Consider the following 24,134-nt stretch of genomic DNA (forward strand, 5'->3'; position numbering starts at 1 on the left):
ATCATCCTGCCTGAAAATGTAGTACAGGAGTTATTAGACTATGGGCTTCAAGCCCCCTTGGAATCTATCCATGGACTTCAACTCCATCATGGTGCTGCAGCAACCTCAGTGCAAGTACAGGTGCGAAGTTCTAAAAATGACTTCCAGCTCCCTCGCTGATAAAAGGGTGAGGTGTTGAAGCAGGGGCTGGGGTAGCACATTGACAAGTCTTTACAGCATTTGGGGGCTTTAGACGAAGCAAGGGGTGGATTCTGTTTCTGTGGCAAAATTCACAGCCAAGGAACAGCAGAAAACACTGGCCCCTGAATACGCACGTGCACACACATTTATATTATAGATAGCACAAGTTATATCACTGAAACTTTGCAAGCATACACACTTTTCAAAGCATATTAATACAAGTGTCATACAGGGTGTGCGCATGTGCAAAGTGGCAAACACATAGCTAGGGACTGAAAATTAAACCCAGCATACACTAGCAAGAAAATCTAGCTCTTGGTTTCACTCTTCATGTTTCTTTGGTCTTGTATTTGGAATACAAGCAGTACAAAACCTGCAATGTAGTCTTCATATCTCTGTTCACTATATCTGTGGATACACAAGAAAGAAACAAGCCTTCAAATGTCAAAGCACTGAAGGTAATCTTTCACTTTCCCCAAATTACAATCTAACTAAATCAAGAACCAAAACAGGAAATGTAAAGTTATTAGATTTTCTTGATAACTGTATTTTTTGTGATTCTATTATAATGTGAATAGTAGCAGACATTGCCTTAACTCTTCATTTCCTGGCTTTGTAGTGTTTGCACTTTATTCTGTGGTGTGTACTTCCTGCTTTTTGAAGGTTGCAGTTTTCAGCTGCTAACTTCCATATTCTGAAAGTGCACAGGGTACTGCTAAGCAACCTCAACTCATGTTTGACAAGGGTTTTTGCTAGTTAATACATCAACTTGTATGCAAACTACTACTTCTTCCAAACGATGAGAGACATAGAGGGCTTGCTGCTCCTCTTCAAGTAATGTAAATGTATGGCTTTGTACTGAACATAGACCAGCAGTAGGACCACTAGGCCAGATCTTCAGCTGGTGTAAACAGTGTAGTTCCATTAAATACCAACACTCATCAGCTGAGGATCTGGCCTATGTAGCTGTACATAAATGATACACAGATGCTGGAGTTTATATTTCCCACATTAATCAACATTAGACATTATTTGAGGCAATCCTCCACATTTAGAGAAATGGATGTCCAATGCTTTTAACCCACTCAAAGAAAAGGTATACCCAGAGGCTTTCACAGATTTATCTTTCACAGTTTAACTAGACTGGTTCACTGAACTTCAAGTTCCAAGTATAGGGCATAAAGGCTCCAATTTTTCACTGCATGCTCACAAATCACTCACATTGACATTAATGACAGCTACCCATGAGTAAAGCTGGTTGGAAAAAAACATCGAAAACGTTAACGAAAAAAATTAAACAATTTTTCATAATTCCCACACCTTCCATTTTTTGATGGTCTCTACCCAATGACGTAGGTACAGATAGACGACCATTCCATGTGCTCATATGTACACATACCCCAATCTTGTTCATGAGCGGACTACCCAACTGGGAAAAGATGCCATTTTTAACACTTGAATCGCTTTCTGGGGAACATGGTAAAATGCCCATCAGTTAACATCTTTAAATAAAGACTTGAGGTCTCTCTAAAATATATGCTGTAGTTCAGCAACACATTACTGGGCTTGATTGAGGAATGATTGGGTGAAATTGAATGGTCTATGTTATTTAGGAGCTTGGACTAGATTATCATAATGGTCACTTCTGTCTCTAAAAATCTACTAATACATTCACATCCTGATTTTGGCAATGAGGTCCCACAGACAACACACTTACTCCTAATTGGTAATTTCAGCAACTACGGATGTATCTTACATAATTTCATTCTTGCTTTAAATGGTGTTAACTTACCAAACAGTGGGTATTGTAACAATAGAACTTCTTTTTTTTTAGTGTAGACTAGATTGTTAAAATATGGGATATATACAGGAGATGTGAAGCAAAGGAAATGTTATGAAATATGTGGTTGTCATGTTGGAGAAGATTCTCTAGCTGAGTATCTTAGCTTTTCATGAACCAGAGCAAGAATCATTCTCTTCCAGAACAATTACTATGTTATGACTCACCTTCAGCATTGACAAGAAAATCTAGAAGACCTCCATCTGTCAGCAAAGCCACTGCAAGGTTAACATTGTGAAGCTGTTGATCAGACGAGATCAATGAAACAAAGTGAACTCAGGCCAAATATAGATAGTGCATGCTTTATTTCTTTGGTAGTTGAAATGGGAGTTAGCATTGCTGTACCAACATTTTTTTCATACTCTCTTTAGTTCTGGTGAAAAGCTTATAATCACTTCTATCAATTACCAAATCAGAAAAATAGAAACCAAATTTCCTTTAAAAATTACCTGAGAAGGGATGCAGAAAGATCAATTCATTTAAAAGTTTTCTGAAAATCTTGCATTAATGAGAGCCCCAAAAATTAAAAGTTTGATAAAAACACAGGGAAATGTTTAACATAAATTAAATTTGCAGAAAGTATTCTATTTTTCATTTAAAATCCTAAAGGTTTGAAATTTTCTGAGCAGCTGTAAATGCAAACATTATCCTAATGTTTTAACATACAAAGGTCTACTGATGATATCATCATGGATATCGCACTTGAGATATTAAGGACACTTCTAGGAATCAAGTATTTTTCAAGCTCTTGATTTTTATTTATTTACAGTTACATTCCAGATCCCATTCGCCTCTTGATTTTAACAATCTAAAGACAGGTTGTCTATTTAGGTTCTGTCACAAGACTATTCCTCTAATGAAGTAAGAACAAAAACAAAAATTTAAATTGCTTCCTTAACCATTCTACTGGTCCTGATCAGCTTATCCTCCAGGAGGTACTGTGTACAGTGCTGGCATGCTCTGCTTTTTAACCTCCCCATGTTACGCACTTATGTCCAACCATGCATAAGCTGAGCAAGAGCTTATTGCTCTTTTATTTTGAACTAAAGTGATACCTTTATGTTCCACCTGGTTTTGTGATTTACAGATAACAATGACAGAGTTTGAAACTAGGTTTAGATTCTTCTTCAAATCCATGGCAGACAAGGAAAACAAGAGGATTATACAGAGCTATAAACTTCACCTGGGGATGAATAAAATGATTGTTTAATGAAGTCACCGAGTGAGGAGGATCAGATGTTTCCCTCAGCAAGTTTATGAGACTTCCACATAAAAGTAGAATGCTGATCTTTTATATAAATCTTAAGACAGAGTACTGATACTTACTATTGATAGGCAAAATGGTTTGGATAAAGGGAGCACATTCATCTTTCTGCACTTCCAGATGGAACCAGAAGCACTGTAATACTGTTCAGCATTTCCAGCCTGATAGGAAGTTGGAAATATGAGAAGTCTTGGATAAAAGTCTACTCTAGTGGTTATAGACTCTTCTGCCCCATGCCACTAGCTTGTCTTCCTCTCCATCTCTGACATGTCCTCTTTCCAGCCTGAACACAGAAGCGAGTTCATGTGCATGAAATGCAAGCTGGTGGCTGTGCTGGAAGAAAAGATTCTTGGATTGGAGGAGAGATACTACTGAGAATCAGAGAAGGTGAAGAGGAAATACTGTTACCCCAGGTTCAAGGAAGAAGGGAGCTGGCCACCAAGGAATCAAAGAGAGAGGAAATCAGAGAAGAAGCCTGGCAGTTCATAACCACCAGAGGCATACGGTCACAGTCAAGCTTGCTTGCAAAAAGTTCTCCAACTGTCCAAGGAAGACAGATAATTCTTGTTGGAGATTCATACTCAGAAGAATCAAAAGAAATTCTGCAAGGCACAGGCAGACAATAGGACAGTGTGCTGATTTCCTAAAGCCAAGAAATGAGACACCACTCTAAGACTGGATAGGCTTCTGAAGTCGACAGGCATCACCATTGGTGATGATGCCTATTGGAACTAATGACACCGTATTGTGGGATATTTTGCAGATAGTAGATGACTTCAGGGAACTTGGAAGTATTCTGAAGAAGAATGTCCAAGTGATCTCTGAGATCCTTCCTGTCCCACGAGTGAAAGAAGACAAAAGGCAGAAGATTCTGGAAGTGAATTGTTGGCTAAGTAAGTGATATAGTGTTTTGGGTTTATGGAACATTGATCCACTTTCTATGGGGAGAGGGGATTATATAGTCTACATGGCCTCCATCTCAGTAGTAGGGGAACCAATCACTTTGGGGACAGGCTGGCTAGAATAGTCAGGAGAAAGCTAAACTAATAAGGTAAAAAGAGGGAAGATATGAGCACTCAGCACAAAATTGAGATGTTGAAAACAAAATTAATCAAGGAACCAAAGGACACGAAGAGAAGAAATTATTAAATTGCCTATATACTATGTTAGGAGCCTGAGTAATAAACAAGAGGAACTGGAATTGCTCATTTATGAGCATAAATTTGGTCTAGTTAGCATTACTGAAACATGGTGAGATGATTCTCACATTTGGAATGTTAAAATCAATGGTTATAACCTATTTAGGAAGGATCAAGTAGGGAAAAGGGGAGGGAGAGTGGCACTCTTTGTCAACAGTGGAATTACCTGTTTCCAAATCACCAATAACTTAGAAGAAAATGATCTTCAATGCTTACAGATCAATGTCCTAACAGATAAAACACACAGATGGAGTACCAGATGGTGTCTGCTATAGACCACCAAATCAGTGTTAGGAACAGGATAACCACCTCCTTTGCACTTATCTATAATGTGAAGGAAAATAAGCTGCATGATCATGAGGGACTTCAATCTGCATGACATATGCTGGAGATCTCATGCTGCCAGTACCAAAACATCCCTGGAATTTCTAAACATTATAGATGACAATGTCCTAACAAAAAAGTGTTGCAGCCTACATAGGAGAATTCTTTATTAGACTTTCTCCTAACAGATGAAGAGGAACTGATCACAGAACTAAAAATTAATGGTAGCTTAGGTACAAGTGATCATGATTTGCAAGCAGAATAAAGTCCAGACCATTAATATGTACACCTGGTTCTTTAATGGGGCCAATTTCACAAAGCTGAAAACAATTATGACCCAAATCAGCTAAAAGGAAGAATTTAATCAGAAAAATGTGAATGATAATTGGGAATCATTTACGAAAATCTTACTAGATGCCCCAAAAGCCACAATCAAGGAACAAGCCTGTGCTGGTTAAAAAAATGACCTGGTTTAGAGGAGAAGTAGGCAGCTATAAAAAGTAAGTAAGAGTGAGTGTGAGTGTAAAAACAAATGGCATAATGGGGAAGGTGATAGTAATGAATACAAATCAGAAGTTGGGAATTGTAGAAAAATGATAAGAGAAGCAAAGGGACAGAGGAAAATCTATGGCCAGCAGAGTTAAGGACAATAGAAGGAATTTTAAAAATATTTTAGAAACAAAAGAATTCTAACAATAGTATTGAGCCATTGCTAGATGGAACTGGTAGACTTATCAATAACAATGCAGAAAAGGCAGACATGGTCAATAAATAATTCTAGTCTATATTGGGGGCGGGGGGGAACAGATGATATAGTCTCTTCATATGGTGAAGATAACACTCTTTCCATTCCACTAGTTACTCTGGAGGATGTTAAACAGAAGCTACTAACGTTAGACATTTTATATTAGGAGATCCAAATAACTTCCATCCAAGGATTTTAAAAGAACTGGCTGAGTAGTTTGCTGGACCATTAATGTTGATTTTCAATAAGTCTTGGAGCACTGGGGAAGTTTTCAGAAAACTGGAAGAAAGCTAATGTTGTGCCAAATTTTAAAAAGGATAAACAGAATGACCCTGGCAATTATAGGCCTGACATCGATCTCAGTCAATATAATGAAACCGCTGATATAGGACTCAATTAATAAAGAATTAAAGGAGGGTAAAGTAAGTAATGCAAATCAACATGGGTTTATGGAAAATAGATTAAATCAAACTAACTTGATATCTTTTTTAGCTGAGTTTACAAGTTGGGTTGTTAAAGGTAATAGTGTTGACATAGTATACTTTGACTTGGTACTGCGTGACATAGTGATTAAAAAACTAGAATGATATAAAATTAACATGGCACACATTAAATGGTTTAAAAACTGGCTAACCAAATAGGTCTCAAAATGTAACTGTAAATGAGGAATCATCATTGATGGATGTGTTTCCAGTGGGCCCCACATGGATTGGTTCACTATTTAACATTTTTATCAATAACCTGGAAGAAACCACAAAAACATCATTGATGAAGTTTGCAGATGACACAAGATTGGGGGAATGGTAAATATTGAAGCGGACGAGTCACTGATTCAGAAAAAACTGGATCGCTTGGTAAACTGATCACAAGGAAACAATATATGTTTAATACTGCTAAATGTAAATGTATACATCTAGGAGGAAAGAATATAGGCTATGCTTATATGATGTGGGACTCTATCCTGGGAAGCAGTGGCTCTGAAAGATTTGAGGTCATAGCTGATAATCAGCTGAATATGAGCCCTCAGTGTGACACTGTGTCCAAAAGAGCTAATGTGATCCTTGGATGCATAAACAGAGGAATCTCAAGTAGAGCAGAGAGGTTGTTTTACCTCTGTTTTTGGCACTAGTGTGACCATTGCTGGAATACTGTGTCCAATTCTGGTGCACACAATTTAAGAAGGATGTTAATAAATTGGACAGGGTTGAATGACTAAAGGATTAGAAAATCTGTCTCATAGTGATAGACTCAAAGAACTCAGTGTATTTAGCTCAACAAAGAGAAGGTTAAGGGAGACTTGTTTACAGTCTATAGGTACCTACATGAGGAACAAATATTTAATAATGGACTCCTAAATCTAGCAGAGAAAGGTATAACCCAATTCAATAGCTGGAAGTTGAAGCTAGACAAATTCAGACTGAAAATAAGACATAAATGTTTAACAGTGAGGGTAATTAACCATTAGAACAATTTACCAAAGGTCATGGTGGATTCTCAATCACTGACAATCTTTAAATCAAGATTGGATATTTTTTCTAAAACACACCTTTTTTATTTCCAGAGACCTAAAAAATTTTGAATGGAGGTGCAGACCCCTTTGGAAATCTTAGACATAGTCTGCAGAATCCCAGGGCTCCGTGGACCACAGATTGAAAAGCATTGTTCTAAAAGATATACTCTGGGAATTATTTGGGGGAAGTTCTATGGCCTGTGTTATACAGGAGGTCAGACTAGATGATCACTGTGGTCTCTTCTGGCCGTGGAATCTATGAACCTCCCCCCATCCCAATTCCTGCTCCCCTCCTCCTCTGCTCCTGCTCATCCTCTGGTCCCTAAATCCCTCCCCTTCCTCATCCCTCTGCATTCCCACTAGAGTGACCAGACATCCCAATATTGGGGACTTTGGCTTATATACTCAGCCATACCCCCCAACCCCTGAGAAAAAAAAGTGTTACAATTTTTCACATTTACTATCTGGTCACCCTCATTCCCACTGTGGCTTCTTCCTCCTTTTCCTCCACGCTACCTAGGCCCAGCAACTGGGAACACTGAGAGAACAAGAGACAGTCTCCCTGCTCTCAGTTCCAGTGCCCAAGTCCACAATGGCCCCAGCCCACAATGGCCCACAACTACTGAAGAAGCAACTGAAGAGAAAGTCTTGTGCAGCCTTGCAGCTCAGGGCTTGGAGCATGCTTGGTTGCTCTGAGGGGATGGTACATGTGCAGTCCTGTCACACACAGGAGCAATGAGAGGATGGAGCATGCTCAGTGAAGACAGAATCTTCAGGGAATTTAGCTGCCAAACTCAAACAACACTCTATACTGACCATTGCCAACTGAGAGGCTTATAAATTGACCAAATTTGGGCAGTTTTTCACAGGGATGGCAAAAATCCTCACAAAAACCACCTCCTGCTTCAAAGAATGGAGGAGCTAGAACTTCTCAGCAAATGGGTTGTGAAAATGTTTTTAGTATGGGCAAAACAACAAAGTTCCCCCTCACCTCGTTCTCAGAAATAGGTGAACTGTTTTAGTTGGAAAAAAAAATTCAGCCTGAGGCAGGTACCTTGCCTGGAAAAGTATAGCCCAAATAGTTGAAGTTTGGCAAAGTTATGATCAACTGAGAACAAGGTCTTATAATGCGATTTATGGGAAGTATCAAGGCAACCTTAACTATAGGTGAGCCTTCCAGTTCCACCTATAATAAAGGAAAGGGGGGAAGGGATAGTGCCATCCTCTGACATCAAAGGGAGGGTGGTGAAGCAAGAGATCAGAGAGTGCACCACCCATTGTTGCCACAGGATGAGCAGGAGGATAACTCCAACCACTGATGCCCTGCTGAGGAGATCTCTAAGAGGTAAAGGATAGTTCCATCCTACGTTGAGCAGGGTTCTGCCGCCACCACATTTGGTTTCTTTTCAGTTTACATACATTCTAGATATATTCTAATATCGATTTTCCTTTATTTTTCAGTGTTTTCCCCCCTCACTAGAATTCACTCCAATTTCCTCTGCCCAAGATACACCGACTGTATTTACTGGTTTTGAACTATCAGCTTTCAACTTGAGTAAAAGACAATACACAATAATGATCCTGAAGGTATGGCTGGTTGTCACCACCTTTTATAACAGGAATGTCATGTTTTAAATCTCAGGAGTTCTGCAGTGAAGGTTACAGTGTCATGTTCTACTGTACCAATTAATGTCTAAAATGTGGGGGAGTTAGAGTACATAAGGGATTTGGGGGAAGTGTTTTAAATTGAAATAAAGTCTCTGAACTACAGTAGTTAGATTTTTATATCACTCAGGGTGTAAGACAGGAAAATAAATTAGTAAACAATGCTTTGACCAAAAGCAGTACCTGGGATTAACTTTGCTAAAATGAAAATTCTTGACATATTCAGTATCACAGCAGAGTGCTTCACACTCTCAGTGGATTCCTCTCTGAAGGCAGTGTCCAATGGGTAGAGGCTAGGACTGGGAGTCAGTAGTTCTGGATTCTAATACCAACTCTGCCACTGTCTTACTCTGCAATTTACCTCCAAAAAATGGAGATATCTACATTCCTCACAAAAAAGATGTTTAGGCATCATTAACTAACAGGGCTGGTCAAAAGAATGGGGATTCTTTTCTACAAAACTCTTTGAACAAACCAAAAACATGTTTGTTTTGTTCAAACTTCTTCATGGGTTTTACTGATTTTTTTTCTTCTAAAGTGATTTGAAATTAAAATGTTTTGTTTCCAATTTAATGGAATCAGAGCAAAAGAAATAGTGGAGAAAGAAAAGGGAAAGGGTGATTGAAGATGGAAAACTTTCATTTTGATTCAATTCAAATTTATTTTTTCCCCAAATCTAATTATCAGAGTTTTAAAACAGGGTCACTATTTGACAGGCTGTATGTACTAGGGCTCTCAGCTTTGCTAACAGAGGTCAGGTGAATTGATGTTAGCAACAGCAGGAAACTTTTAGAAAAGTTACCTTGCCTACGTGGGGCCTTAGCAGTGGTTCCATCAAGTTATGGTTGAGGTACATTTGTGGGACAATGTGAGGGAATCTCTGTGGTCCCTACACTTGCTGTGTCACCCGTGTGGCTAAATGGAAGAAGCTGTTGGTCTAATATTGCATTCGCGTTCCAACCCATACAACACAGAGGTGTTTATTTAAAGCACTATGAATTCAGTGCATTTGTCTGGTTAACAAATGCAAATAATGATCACTTTCATTTTGTAGGATCATGGTAGATTTCAGTATAGCCTTTGGGACAGGGACTTGTTTTTTTAAAAAATTAATTATAACATGCTTAGAACACTCTTGTGTGTTGTCTAAAGCTGCTATCCTGCAAACTCTTGATCATATGATTAACTTTACACATTGTCAGTAGTGTCTGTGATTTCAGTGGGGCTAATCATGTGCATAAAGTACATGTAAGGTGTTTGCAGGATCCGGGCTTAAGTAAATAAATAATAACCTACCATTTCCGTAGCACAGTTTGGGTTCAGGAAGAACTCCCTTAAATTCAGGAAATACCCCCCAAGTTGTCCAATTAACAAAAGCAAGATAACTCCATCTGCAAACTATAAGAAGAATCACCTGAGTATTATTTATTAAATTGGCTTTTACCAAAGCCAGGGAAAAAAAGATTCAAAGAGTTTTACTCAGATTGATAAATGTTCTTCTATGGAAAGAAGAATTGAGAATATACAGTATAAATTATACAAACTGGTGACTTATTTTTTTGACCCCAATTTATACACACAATGTCATTTCTATCTATATAAGGCTCATAAATTCCTATTAGTGTAGCAGGAATGTAACAGTGTGTGGAGGATAGCAATACAAATGTCCCATATTTGAAATGTCCCATGTTTGAACAGATTTCAAACAAAAATAAATACGCATCACTACATAAAAGGAAATTTCATCTAGGATTCCTGATAGCAATCCCTTCAAAAGCTCCATTCTTGGTAATTAACACTGCAGTCTCCAGCCATACAATGCAAGCCAGTGGAATTATTATTGCGTCAAAGGTTTTAATGGTTGCAGTGAAGTGTTAGTTGTAGGCTAGATTTCCCGCACCCTTTCATGTGCATGCCAAGAAGGAAAAAAGCACAAGGAACTTCCGCATCCCAATCTGCTTCCACTTGTTCACCCTACTCAGAGGCATGGGAGAATCACAATTCCTGTACTCTCGCTAGCATAAGAACGGTTTCCCTCCCACTTATGTGCCCCAAGAGGTGCCAGTTGCACCAACAGGAGGTGGGAGGAGACAGAGTTATAGCACCTCACCTCCTCACTGGAGTGAGCAGGCTGCACCCATCCTCACAGATGGTGCAGTGTGAACTCTCCCCTGTGCTCTGTGAGGGATGTGTCTGATGAGTGCAAACCCTGTTGGAACTCCTCCAGAGGTGGTGGCTCCACGTTGTTCCCAGCGCAGGGCTGTGCCTCTGGAACAATCATGCCCTATAAATAAGGCTACGATTTTGTCACAGAGGTTGCGGAACTCACAGGATCTGTGACTTCCGAAGACCTCCATGACTTCAGCCCTGGCGGCTGGGAGCTGCAGGGTCTTGCTGCCTTCCACAGCAGCAGGGAGCGGTGAGGCCCCCAACTGCCAGTCACCATGGGCATGGGGGGTACCCCACAGCTTCTGGCCACCGTGGGCACGGGGATCCCCGCAGCTCCCTGCCAACCGTGGCGGGGCAGGGGGACCCCCACAGCTCCACATAGCGGTGGTACAGGAAGATCCCCGCAGCTCCCCGCCGCTGGGGCTCTGAGCCCCCACAGGTGGTGGGGTCCCCGGAACTCCCAGCCACCCCGCAGTTGCCTAGCTCCTTCCCATTTTATCATGGATATTTTTAGTGAAAGTCACAGACAGGTCACAGCTTCCGTGAACTTTTCTTTATTGCCCATGACCTGTCCGTGACTTTTACTAAAAATTCCCATGACAAAAATCTTAGCCTTACCTATAAATTATGACCTAGATTTTCACAAGTGTTCAGTGATTTTGGGTGCCCACCTTCAGGCACTTTAAAGGGGGCTGATTTTCAGAGGGCTGGAGGTCAGCACTTTGTGAAAACCAGGCCTCTCGACCATGTCTTAAGTTAGGCACTCAAAAAATCACTAGCCACTATGGACAATTTAGGCCTAATTTTCAAAGATGCTGAGCACCCACATTTCCAACATAAGTCAGTGGAAGATGTAGGGGTTCAAGAGCCTCTGAAAATCAGGACCTATATGACTGCAACCTTGGGATGGTGTTCCATACAAACCCCTTATTTTCAATTACTTATCATATTGGCATTAAAAATCCTCCCAAATTGACACTTGATATGCCTGAACTCAGGCTATGAATGAATGTGTATATTTGCCAAGTTTAAAAGAGAAATATAGGAATTTTGGAGGTGACAGGGAATATTAACATAACCGACAGACATTTTAACATACATCTCAAAGAGTGCTACCTGAGAGTCAGCATCTTTCACGTTTAATCCTAATTTTCCAACATGCTTGTTGACAAATTGCAAAAGCACCTAAAGAATGGGAGGGGGGAAAATGGAATTTTTAGAGAATTCGTTAATTATATCTTATAATGCAAATGTCAATGTCTGTTTAACGTTTAAAAGTTACCTTTTTCACAGCATCCAGTTTGTCCGGTGCATGTGAGAATAATTCATCAAAGGCATCAGCTTCTATGGCAAAATATTCAATAAATGTTAATTGGGATTCTCTGGAGTAACTACTAGACCAGTGGTTAAAATAAACTGAACTGGGAGTGTGGGAACCCTCCCTGTAGAAGCCCAGGAGAAGTCGAGTTGAGGAAGAGCACTGCTCCCTGATATTCTCTTCCCCACTTCATATAAAAGAGAAGAGAGAGCTGTGCTTCCCCTGACTTTAACTCCTATGTCAGACAAAATAGTTTGTTTTTAATCAGCTTCCCTAATTTTCACAGGAATGGGTTCTCATAGTTTGTGCTGCCATTAGCATGAGCCCTAGGCAAGCTGCAGTTCCATGGGCCCTATAGTTCATCTCTTTTCATTTCCGCGCCTTAACCCTGAACATCTGCAATAAAAATCAGTAGAAAATAAGTGGCATATATTACCATTCTTCAGTACCTGAAATTTCCATTGACATCAATGGGAGTTTTGTACAAAAACTGAGGGTGGAGAATGGCCCTACATTCAGTGATAGAAATATTTGCCCATAATTCTAAATCCATAGATTTGAAGGTCAGAAGGGACCAGTTGCGTCTGACCTCCTGCATAACACAGAGCATAGAACCTCACCCAGTAATTTTGAGTAACATTACATGTGAGAATTAGGGCTGGAAATTGGAATGAAATTCGGACATTTTCAGTGAAAAATGGAAATGAAATTTTTGTGAATTCCCACCCCAGTGACCCATGAACACAATTGCTTTTGCCTGAGATGAACAAAGTTCTCCAACTCGATTAAAATCAGGGGCATTATGCCAGCGTAATTAAGAAGAGATTGTGGCTTCTATGGTGTGGGAAGTGAATTCAGCTTTGTTTAGGAGAGAGACTACTCATCAAAATTGGCAGCTATACTACATAAGTATTGAGAGAGTGCCACTGGATCTCATTCTCCCTATTCAATTGTGGGTTCAGTATTGTTGGGAAACAAAGAATAATAAATCAATAGCAGAAATGTGTGTAAATCCTACAGCATTGTCACAAACTAGAGAGCCTTCTTCTGGAGCTAAGCTTTGTGTTTTTCTTCCTTTCTTTAAGCAAGATATATTTTTTAAAAAATAGATTAAAGACTGAAGAGTGAATTAAGGTTTCTTCCTTTGACAGATTCATCTGCAGGTTTTCTGCATTGTCTCAGTTTATAAATGAAGACCACTTAATGAAATAACTGATAAAAAATAAATACATGTTCAATGAAATAGTTTGTCTCTGCACTGGCTGTTACTGGTCATATGAATTGCACAGAAGAGAATTAAAGCAGCCCCATTTATTCATTGAGGGTGAAATTTACCCCTTTGCAGATAGCAAGGCTCAAACAGGCCTTGTAAGACCCCAAAATGGAGCATAAGTGGTATAGAAGCCTTCTGCTGACCCTCATCACCAGGGTGAATTTCACAATGAAATGTTTTACTTCCTTCGGTGGTTCTGATGGTACATTCAGCTTTGGATTAACCTGGTTGTTAAGGTCTGCTATCAAGTGATAATAAAGTTTCAAAACGTTATTTTGCAAACTAAAGAAAACAGACCTGAATGAAACTGGCAGCAAGTCAGAAGCCCAATTCTACAGCTATTACACACATGAATAGTTCAACTGAAGTAAATGGGATTCATCTCACTTCACCCCTCCATCATTTTGCCTCCCTCGATTTTATTTCTCATTGCCAGTATGGCTTTAGGCTCTCCTGTGGGGTGATCAAGTGGAACCATGATGGGCCCAGTTCTGATCTCCTCCCAGTATTATACCATTGTAACTCCACTGGATCTCATGGGGATAGCCCTGATTTATCATTACGTCAGTGAGATCCGAATTGGATACATACAACTTTTGAAAACAGTATGCAGTAAAGAAACACTGAATTTGGCCTTCAGAGTACTTACTTGACTGGCCTTCTAAATTCTCTCTAAAGATTCAACAACAAAAAGAGAATTAGCAAAAACATATAGCAGAACTAATCCAATTTCTAAGCAAAGCATATCTGTGCCATAAGGATCCCTATGAAGTAGGAGATAGAATACAGAACCTCACCAGTTATTTGCCAGAGGTAGCTTTCCAACAGACAGTTTTATAGTGCACTGTATTTATGTGTTCTTGGAAGAATATAATATTTTAATTGGCACACAGACTAACGCACATTTATTTTATAAGCACAGTTTTCCAACGAGCTGCTCACAATACTAGAATTTGAAGTTGTGTTAACATATAAAATATAATAGTTGATGATGGAACTGTAGCAGGGAAAAACTGTTTCCAGCTCACGGTGCAACCTCCATAATTTCATTGTGTCCCATGGCTGAGCTCATATAATAATTAGAGAATCTCACAAACTGAGCGAGATCAGATTGTTCTTTCTTTACTACCAAAATAAGGAAAAATTGCTGAACTCTGGTAATGTATTAATACAATAGCTATAAATTAGTAATATGTAAACTGGTTTTGTTTTTATACAATTGCAGTTTTAACCTCAGATGTATAAACCTAACATGCTTGGTTTACTAACTATGTCATTTGTCAGGTTTTGCTAAGACCAGTCAAAACCAGTACGGGCTCTGCAAGATGAATAAATGCCTCTACTTCGTCCAATGGCAGTAGTGTTTATTTAGCATGGCAGTAGGTTTACTAAGCCCTGAAAATGTTTAAATTACTGAACCGATTGTAACTAAATGGCAACCAGACATGATGTATAATTGAACTTTTTGGTAATAGCAATTTCAGAATTTTTTTTCTGATCAGGTCAATGTGTTGGTGTGACATATTGGGAATATGTTTATATGAACTTATGACTTTCAGTTTGATTTTTATGAACTCTTTGTGTGATTATATGCTTATTTGATTCTGTATGCTGTCATGTAAAAATTACATCTTCCCTCTTTTGCAAAGGGTCTGGCACCTAAGGGGTTGACCCTCGATAAGGACAATCAATAGTTTAATAACCTGGCCCTAGGAGGACAGTGGAGACCACTGGCCAGAGATTACTGACTTACTAATGGCTGTTATCCATGGTAACAAATATAGAGGATGCTGAAGGCCACAGCTAGAGTTAGTTGAACACTGATTCATTGAAATCAAAATGTTCTGATGAAAATTTTGTGAGGAAGGTTTCTAAAGTCCAGAATGGAGTCTTATTAGTGAGTGAGACACACCAACCCACCACAGAATAGCCAATGCCCTAGGTCCACCTAGGATGTGGGTGACCCAGGTTAAAATCCCTCCTCCAAACCAGTGACTTAACCAGCGTGAATGCCCTAGCCTTTGGACTATTGCCTATTATTGGGGTGGTGTATCTTTTTTCTGCCTCTCTTGTATTCATTCATAAAATATTTTGAAACATTGCCCTTTTGATCTGATGCAGAACAAAAACAAATTTTGAAATCTGGAATTTTTTCATAAAATGAAATTGTTGCCTTCCAACCACCCCAGCCACAGCCCGTAGGGGGCTAGAGGCTGGAATAACCCCAGGGGAAGGCCAGGAAGAGAAAAGGTCTAATAAACAGTTGTTAAAAGAAGACTTACTTTAGCAAGGGGGCCAAAACCAGAAGACAAGACTGAACAGAGAATGGTGTCAGAGGATCCTGGACTCACTGAAGGATACTGATTAATACCAAAAGAGCTCTCAGGAAGGATGAGGAAATTGAGGGAAGGTCTTGTGTTCAGGCATTTGTTGTTTCAGATATGAATATCTCTTGTGCTTTGTCTATGAGTAAAGTGTGACTGGTTTAGAAATTCCTTTGCAGAATGTGTGTGTTCCCTTGTTTTAATTCACAATGTCCCAGAAAAGTGAAACTGTAAATCAGGGTATCAACGTGGGTGGAATTCTGGAAAGCACATGCTTAAGTTATTGGAAAATGTATACAATGTATAAAATAAAATGTTTCTTCTCTTACCTATTCTCCGTGATATATTCCACTGCATTTTCTGTCCTTAATCCTGTTAAGGTACGCTGTTAAACAGAAAGCCAATATAGAATAATATTTAACTGCAAGAACTATACAAGGAAATGTGTTGGAGTAAAGGCAACTTTTATTAACAGTTTGCAGCTATAAACTTTAAGTTTAAAATATTCACAAGTGCTTAAGTGACTTAGGAACCTAAGTCCAACTGTCAAAAATGACTTTACTGGCGTCTTGTATGGTCAAGATCTAGATCTTCCTGTCAGAGGCTATCCATATAATAAAGCATTTAAATCCAGACTTTCCTCGATGTAAATGTGTAGAGAGCAAGCCCAAGGCATATGCATCACTTAAGTCCCATGTGTAGCCCTGCAAATAGGGATTAAGTGGACTTTAAGGAGGATATAGGCCTCATGCTATGTTCTATATGCAAGGGAACTTCACCCACAGTTAAAAATCTGACTCAGTATTGCCAACTTCCACAATTATATCACAAGTTGTGGGATATGTGATGTTTTTCTTAAAGCCCCAGATCCTAGAGTCATGTAACTATGTGAGGATCTCAGTTTTCATTTCATTACCTAAATAAATAAAATTCTGAAAGTAAGTTCCTAGCCCTCATAGGTGTGGAGAAAAGCTTGAAAATGTGACCCAAGTGCACCCTAAAGTCACAAAAATCAGAAAGTAAATAAAAACCCCAAATTTTTAAAAGAAAAATCTCATGATTTTTAGGCCAATCTCAGGATTTTGGGAAGCAGACAAATGAATTTTGAACAGTTGGGGTTATAATCAGTTATAATTTTCCATCCACCAAGAGTAACTCTGCTTTCAGTCTGAATGCCTTTTATTTTACATTAAGTGGAAACAGCAAAAGCGTAGCAGGAAAGTCTCAATGACAAAGCATTGTGTTTGTAGTCTCTGTAGAACGCTACCTCTGAACTGAACACAAAATGGCTGGTTACTCCTGCAAACAACAGATTTCTAGAATTAAAAGGTGAATTACACAGAAAACAAAAGCAGAACAGTTATACAGTGATATTCACCACACTTTTCCTCCACTGTATTTTTTAATTTCTTGTGAGATTTCTGTGACCCCATGGCAGCAAAGGAAAGAGCCATAATTACCTCAATGATTATTACTTCCACACTAATATTTGAAGGGATAGGCAGATCAGGTTGGAAGTGCTTTGCTATTGCAATCAGAAGATATAATGTGCTCAGTAAGTCCTTCTGGAAGATAGCTGTTTCATGTAAAGAAAGCAAATTATAAGTAATGTGCAAACTCATTACAGCCTAATAGTAATACTTTGCATTCCCATTGCCCCTTCCTGAGAACATTCTAGTGCTTTACAACCAAAATATGAAATATACCTCCAAATATGCTTGTGAGGAAGGGCAGATTAGTCCCATTTTATAGCTGTGGGAATGAGGCACAGAAAGATTAAAGAGACCTGTTCAGGGTCAAATAGGAAGTCTGCAGTTAGACACAGGAGAACTGGGTTCAGTTCCTGGCTATATTTCAGTGCCTTAACCCCAAGATCATCTGTCCTTTAGCAACATCATCTTAGCCCAGTAAAACCCCAGAACAATGTATTTTTATGAGGTAATTTCCTTGCATTTTACTTCTTCACATACAATCAACACTCCATTTCAGCTGGCTCTCTTCTAGTTGTAAACACTGGCCCACAGCTTCCAGAATAACAGCAAGTTTACGCTTCTGTTTTTTTTCCGTCAGTGCCATCTTCTCAACATCCAGCCTGAGAGATCCTAGTTTTTCTGAGATGGAGCATAGTTAAAACAAAACAAAGCAAGATTGATGTGTTTTAACAGCACTGTAAAGACAATACAAAATCATAGCAGAAATACTAAAAAAAGTCTTGATGTAAGTGATCAGTATAATTTAATAAATTATATAACGCAGACCCAAAACCTGCAATTGGATATGCATAGGTACTCCCTTGGGTTCATGCAGAATCTCACTGACATCAATAAGGCTCCGCACATGGTTCTGACTGCATGGTTCTGATTGCCCTGCAGATTGACTTTTAGCCACAAGTGGTCCACAGCCTGGGTTTTACCAGTGGGAACTGCAGGAATCCAATGAGTGAATCTGCCCTGTAGATTGGTATATGTGCTGAGCACATAGCAGTTCATATAAAAAAAAAATCTTAGTTCATAGTTGTGACATCACAGCCCCAAATTATAAAAGAAAACCAAACCTATTCATGAGCCTGGTGGCACCACTATGATTTATGAGATTTGATCAGAAGATTAGGAGGTGAGGGCCAATCCAGTTGCAGTCAAAGTAGAGTGGAGAAGAGGATGAAGACCGCAGTAATTAGAGGGATGGTCATGGGGGGAATGGTAGACCATAACTTTAGGCTGGGCATTGATTCAAGAGGCCAAACCTTCAACTAGTATAAAATTGATGTTGCTCCATTGAAGTGAATATAGCCACACTGATTTTCAGCAGCTGAAGTTCTGGCCTGAGGTCTCAGACTATGGCTTTTAAATATATATTGTGACAAAATTCCTCCTCTACCTTGGTGGATCCTGTGCTTACTGGCAGATTGTGCTCACCTCAGAGATTCACAGTAGCCCTCAGTTTGGCCACTTTCGTGGCTCAAATCTGCCATTCACTCAGATAACCTCATCACTGGCCAGCATGGGGAAAAGGAAGGAGAACAATCCCCACAGTCTCTGCTGGTCCACCTAGTGGGTCAGGGGACAGGCCAGGGACCTTCCCCTCTGGTGGGACCCACAGTCCAAGTCAACTTCTCCTGTATCCAATAGGGAGTTGGGGGGGACCTGGGCCTGCCCTCTACTCCGGGTTCCAGCCCAGGGCCTTGTGGATTGCAGCTGTCTACAGTAGCTCCTGTAACAGCTGCGTGACAGCTACAACTCCCTGGGCTACATCCCCATGGCCTCCTCTGTATCCTGAACGCAGGACCTTCCTCCTGATGCCAGATAGCGTTTGTACTCCTCAGTCCTCCAGCAGCATGCCCTCTCAGCTGCTTGCACACACTTCACTAACTGGAGTGACAGCCTTTTTAAACCAGGTGTCCTGATTAGCCTTAATTAATTCTAGCAGCTTCCCAATTGGCTACAGGTGTCCTAATTAGCCTGCCTGTCTGCCTTAATTAGCTCTAGAAAGTTCATGAGTGTTCTGGAATAGTCCCTGTTATTTTACCCAGGGAAAAGGGACCTACTTAACCTGGAACTAATGTATCTACCTTCAACCGCTCTTTTGTAGCCATCTGGTCTGATCCTGTCACAATACATATATATGTATAATTGTAGAGGTGATTCCAGCTGGTATTTATGGTAATATCATAAATCATATTCACTGTCATGGCTTATAATGTCATCAGCACCTCTTGGAGGTGTTATAACCTCAGACTTCAAAGTTAACCTTTTTACTCTCTATATAAACAACGGAATAAAAAGACTTTCCAAAGGTTGGTGGGGAAGGGTAGATCAAGCACCTGTTCAGGATTACAATTACCACATATGGTTCACAGTGCAGTGCTCGTGTCTATTTGAGTGCAAGAGGCATTAATAATTAGTACGATACCAGCAAGCAAAGCTGTTCTTACAGTTTAGTGTGTTTGGTTTTTATTTTATCTGTGAGCTTCTGCACTGAAGAGCATGCGAGATTTATTAGGGAGCAGAGCTCAAAGAAGCGACTTACCCAAGAGATGATGAAGTATCAGCCCATCAAACAGATCTTCTTCCAGGCTTTTTACTATGATGTGTTCCTCTTTCAGGGTTGTGTTAATCCAATCTATCAAGAGCTGCAGGGAAAAATCAAACAGTCAACAATGATATATCTGTTGTTGGAACAAAAAGTGGGAAAATAAATGGTAACACTTGACCACCACAAGAGTGCACCTTTCTCCTTTGTCTTTTGTTTTGTTTTCATCCTCCATCGAGTCTCTCCTTGTCTTTATTTTATTTCAGTCTTCTCTCTCTCTCAACATCATGCCCCTATTTTCTCTTTCCAACTCTCTTCTCTCTCCATTTTCATTTTCTCTCCTCCTCACCCACATCCGCTTTATTTTCAATTCATCTCACTAAGTGGCATATACACAGTATGTAATGGAACACATCTTTGTGTGGTAAAGGAAGGTGCTCAGATTATTTGTGTCCTCTCTGCTGTGGTTGATCGAATGTGTTTCAGCACTTCAAAATATGAAATGCTTAAAGGGTAGAATTCATTCTGTGCAGAAAGCCAGTGAAACCCACCGGTGAATATGTGTTATGGGTCCTCTTCTGTGCCTGATCCGCAGAGGGTATTAGAGTAGCAGCCGTGTTAGTCTGTATTCGCAAAAAGAAAAGGAGAACTTGTGGCACCTTAGAGACTAACAAATTCATTTGAGAATAAGCTTTCGTGAGCTACAGCTCACTTCATCGGATGCATTCAGTGGAAAATAAACAGCAAATGCATCCGATGAAGTGAGCTGTAGCTCAAATAAATTGGTTAGTCTCTAAGGTGCCACAAGTCCTCCTTTTCTTTTTAGAGGCTATTAGTCTGTTACAGCCCAGCTACAGAGATTTGGCTCTAGCTCAAGCTGTGACAGCTCATGCTTTAGTTCTGGAAGCCCCCAGTTCTATGGTCCATGCTCATGTCTGTCCCAATTAAACCCTACTTGGAGGGCTTAATTGGTGTATCAGTTTTGTGCTGCTTCTCTGCCCAGGGGTGAATGGAATCCTGAATAAGCCTATTTTCCCCTCATTAGACTGTTCGTCAGGCTGAAACATTCCAGTCCATATTGTTACTCTGAAGACATGCTTCTCAAAGAAAAATGTATGAAAGAAAACTTAAAAACCCTATGAGATATTTGAAAATTCACAAGAAACTAAAAAACCTCTCTGCTCTATATTGATGAGCTCTCAAAGTGTGTGTAATGTATATTCAAAGCCAAGAGACAGCAGGATTTCACTCAGTGAACTGTGGTTCTCTCTTCACCTAATGCCTAGAGTTCAAGTTCTGACGATGCATTGGATTAGTGCAGTTTGAACTGGCAAGCTGAGGGCAGTGGCATAAGCTGATGAACTGCACTGCTGAAAATAGAGTCACAAGCTTCCTGGTTCACCTGTTTTATCTTTTAACAGCCATCTCCCTAGCCTACAGCCTAGGCAACATTGCCTTACCTCTAGCTACCAGGGTCTCCCCAGGCAGCAGTACAGAGAAGTGTATCTGAAAATACAGAAGAAAAGAACAGGTAGGGAAAGGAAAAAGAGTAGTTGAAGCAGAACTTTGCTACTAACTTCTTCTTGCTTTAAGCACTTCACATTTTACCTGTAGTTTAATAATCTTGGCAACTGAGGTGGCCCATCTTGCAGCTTATATTTCTTTGCCCCCAAAGCCACCCTGATAAGAACACCCAATTAAATCAGGAAACTAATTTAATATTTTCCACAAGTGAGTTTCTTTGCTTCTCTAAGGCAGCCCTTGAAGCGACTCCAATGTCTCCCATTATAATTGCCTTGCTAAAGGCTCGGTGTCAGAGCTGTGAACTCTCCAGACAAGGAAGACAATGCCTGCCACTCCCCGATATGCCAGAAGGCATTACTGATGGTGAGCAACATAAAGCATTCTCTCTCTTCCCCTGGCCAGTGAGGAAACGGGTTAGTCAAGTGGTTCTCAAACTTTTGTACTGGTGACCCCTTTCCCATAGCAAGTCTCAGAGTGCGACCCCCCCCCCTTATAAATTAAACACTTTTTAATATACTTAACACCATTATAAATACTGGAGGCAAATAAGGGGTTTGGGGTGGAGGCTGACAGCTTGCGACCCCCATGTAATAACCTCCCGACCCCCTGAGGGCTCCCAACCCCCAGTTTGAGAACCCCTGGGTTAGTCAGTCAAACCCAGGTTGCATGGTCTGTAACCATGAATGGGGTCAACAGCAAAGCTCACAGGAATCTTCACAATCACAGGCTAAAGAAATCTTTTATTTTGGCAACTTGTGAAGAATGAATTCAGTGTCTTTAGTGATTCCTTTTTGCTATACCACCTCTCAGATTCTCTCGTTTACCATATTTTAATAATGGTAAACCCTGTTGCAAAAATTAAATCCTTCATGAACCGATTGTGAGCTCATTAGGTTTTAGGAAACATATAATATAGAAACACACAAACATATGTTTAGGGATTTGTGAATATGAGCTATACATACACACCAACACTCAAAGGGCATTTTTAAAATACCTGTCACAAAGTCTGTCCTATCTCGGGGCCTCTCCTTCTGCCCCTCCACCCCCACGAACATGATACAGTTCTGTGGTGACCTGGAATCCTACTTTCGACATCTCTGACTCATGGAATATTTCCAACACACCTCTGAACAGCACACTAATCCACAGAAACCTTCCTACCAACACTAGAAAAAGAAGGATTCTGCGTGGACTCCTCCTGAAGGTCGAAACAACAGACTGGACTTCTATATAGAGTGCTTCCGCTGATGTGCACAGGCTGAAATTGTGGAAAAGCAGCATCATGTGCCCCATAACCTCAGCCGTGCAGAACACAATGCCATCCACAGCCTCAGAAACAACTCTGACATCATAATCAAAAAGGCTGACAAAGGAGGTGCTGTTGTCATCATGAATAGGTCGCAATATGAACGAGAGTCTGCTAAGCAGCTCTCTAAACACCACATTCTACAGGCCATTACCATCTGATCCCACTGAAGGTTACCAAAAGAAACTACACTATTTGCTCAAGAAACTCCCTGAAAAAGCACAGGAAAAAATCTGCACAGACACACCCCTAGAACTCCAACCAGGGGTATTCTATCTGCTACCCAAGATCCATAAACCTGGAAATCCTGGACACCCCATCACCTCAGGCATTGGCACCCTGACAGCAGGATTGTCTGGCTATGTAGACTCTTTCCTCAGGCCGTACGCTACCAGCACTCCTAGCTACCGTCGAGACATCACTGACTTCCTGAGGAAACTACAATCCATTGGTGATCTTCCAGAAAACACCATCCTGGCCACTATGGATGTAGAAGCCCTCTACACCAACATTCAACACAAAGATGGACTACAAGCTGTCAGGAACAGTATCCCCGATAATGTCATGGCAAACCTGGTGGCTGAACTTTGTGACTAACCCATAACTATTTCACATTTGGGGACAATATATAGCTTCAAGTCAGCGGCACTGCTATGGGTATCTGCATGGCCCCACAGTATGCCAACATTTTTATGGCTGACTTAGAACAACGCTCCCTCAGCTCTCGTCCCCTAATGCCCCTACTCTACTTGCGCTACATTGATGACATCTTCATCATCTGGACCCATGGAAAAGAAGCCCTTGAGGAATTCCACCATGATTTCAACAATTTCCATCCCACCATCAACCTCAGCCTGGACAAGTCCACACAAGAGATCCACTTCCTGGACACTATTGTGCTAATAAGTGATGGCCACATAAACACCACCCTATACCGGAAACCTACTGACCCCTATACTTACCTACATGCCTCCAGCTTTCATCCAGACCACATCACACGATCCATTGTCTACAGCCAAGCACTACGATACAACCGCATTTGCTCCAACCCCTCAGACAGAGACAAACACCTGCAAGATCTCTATCAAGCATTCTTACAAGTACAATAGCCACCTGCTGAAGTGAAGAAACAGATTGACAGAGCCAGAAGAATACCCAGATATCCAGGACAGGCCCAACAAAGAAAGTAACAGAACGCCACTAGCCATCACCTTCAGCCCGCAACTAAAACCTCTCCAATGCATCATCAAGGATCTACAACCTATCCTGAAGGATGATCCCTCACTCTCACAGATCTTGGGAGACAGGCCAGTCCTCGCTTACAGACAGCCCCCCAATCTGAAGCCAATACTCACCAGCAACCACATACCACACAACAAAAGCACTAACCCAGGAACCTATCCTTGCAACAAAGCCCGTTGCCAATTCTGTCCACATATCTATTCAAGGGATACCATCATA

General features: G+C 40.4%; 1 protein-coding gene across 1 annotated transcript in view; it reads right to left on the reverse strand.

Moving 5' to 3' along the window:
* Positions 1–311: 311 nt before the first annotated feature.
* Positions 312–24,134, reverse strand: part of PARVG (parvin gamma) — a 31,687-nt gene continuing 7,864 nt past the window's right edge. The window contains exons 4-13 of the mRNA XM_077825771.1: positions 19,838–19,940; positions 17,782–17,922; positions 17,272–17,387; positions 16,141–16,196; positions 14,137–14,159; positions 12,179–12,240; positions 12,013–12,081; positions 10,024–10,125; positions 2,188–2,260; positions 312–588 (exon numbers count right to left, since the gene is read on the reverse strand). Of these exons, the coding sequence (XP_077681897.1) occupies positions 509–588; positions 2,188–2,260; positions 10,024–10,125; positions 12,013–12,081; positions 12,179–12,240; positions 14,137–14,159; positions 16,141–16,196; positions 17,272–17,387; positions 17,782–17,922; positions 19,838–19,940 (825 nt within the window). The 3' untranslated portion in view covers positions 312–508. The remainder of the gene's footprint in view (positions 589–2,187; positions 2,261–10,023; positions 10,126–12,012; positions 12,082–12,178; positions 12,241–14,136; positions 14,160–16,140; positions 16,197–17,271; positions 17,388–17,781; positions 17,923–19,837; positions 19,941–24,134) is intronic.

This window comes from Eretmochelys imbricata, chromosome 1 (genome assembly GCF_965152235.1).
Source record: "Eretmochelys imbricata isolate rEreImb1 chromosome 1, rEreImb1.hap1, whole genome shotgun sequence".
Taxonomy (NCBI): Eukaryota; Metazoa; Chordata; order Testudines; family Cheloniidae; genus Eretmochelys; species Eretmochelys imbricata.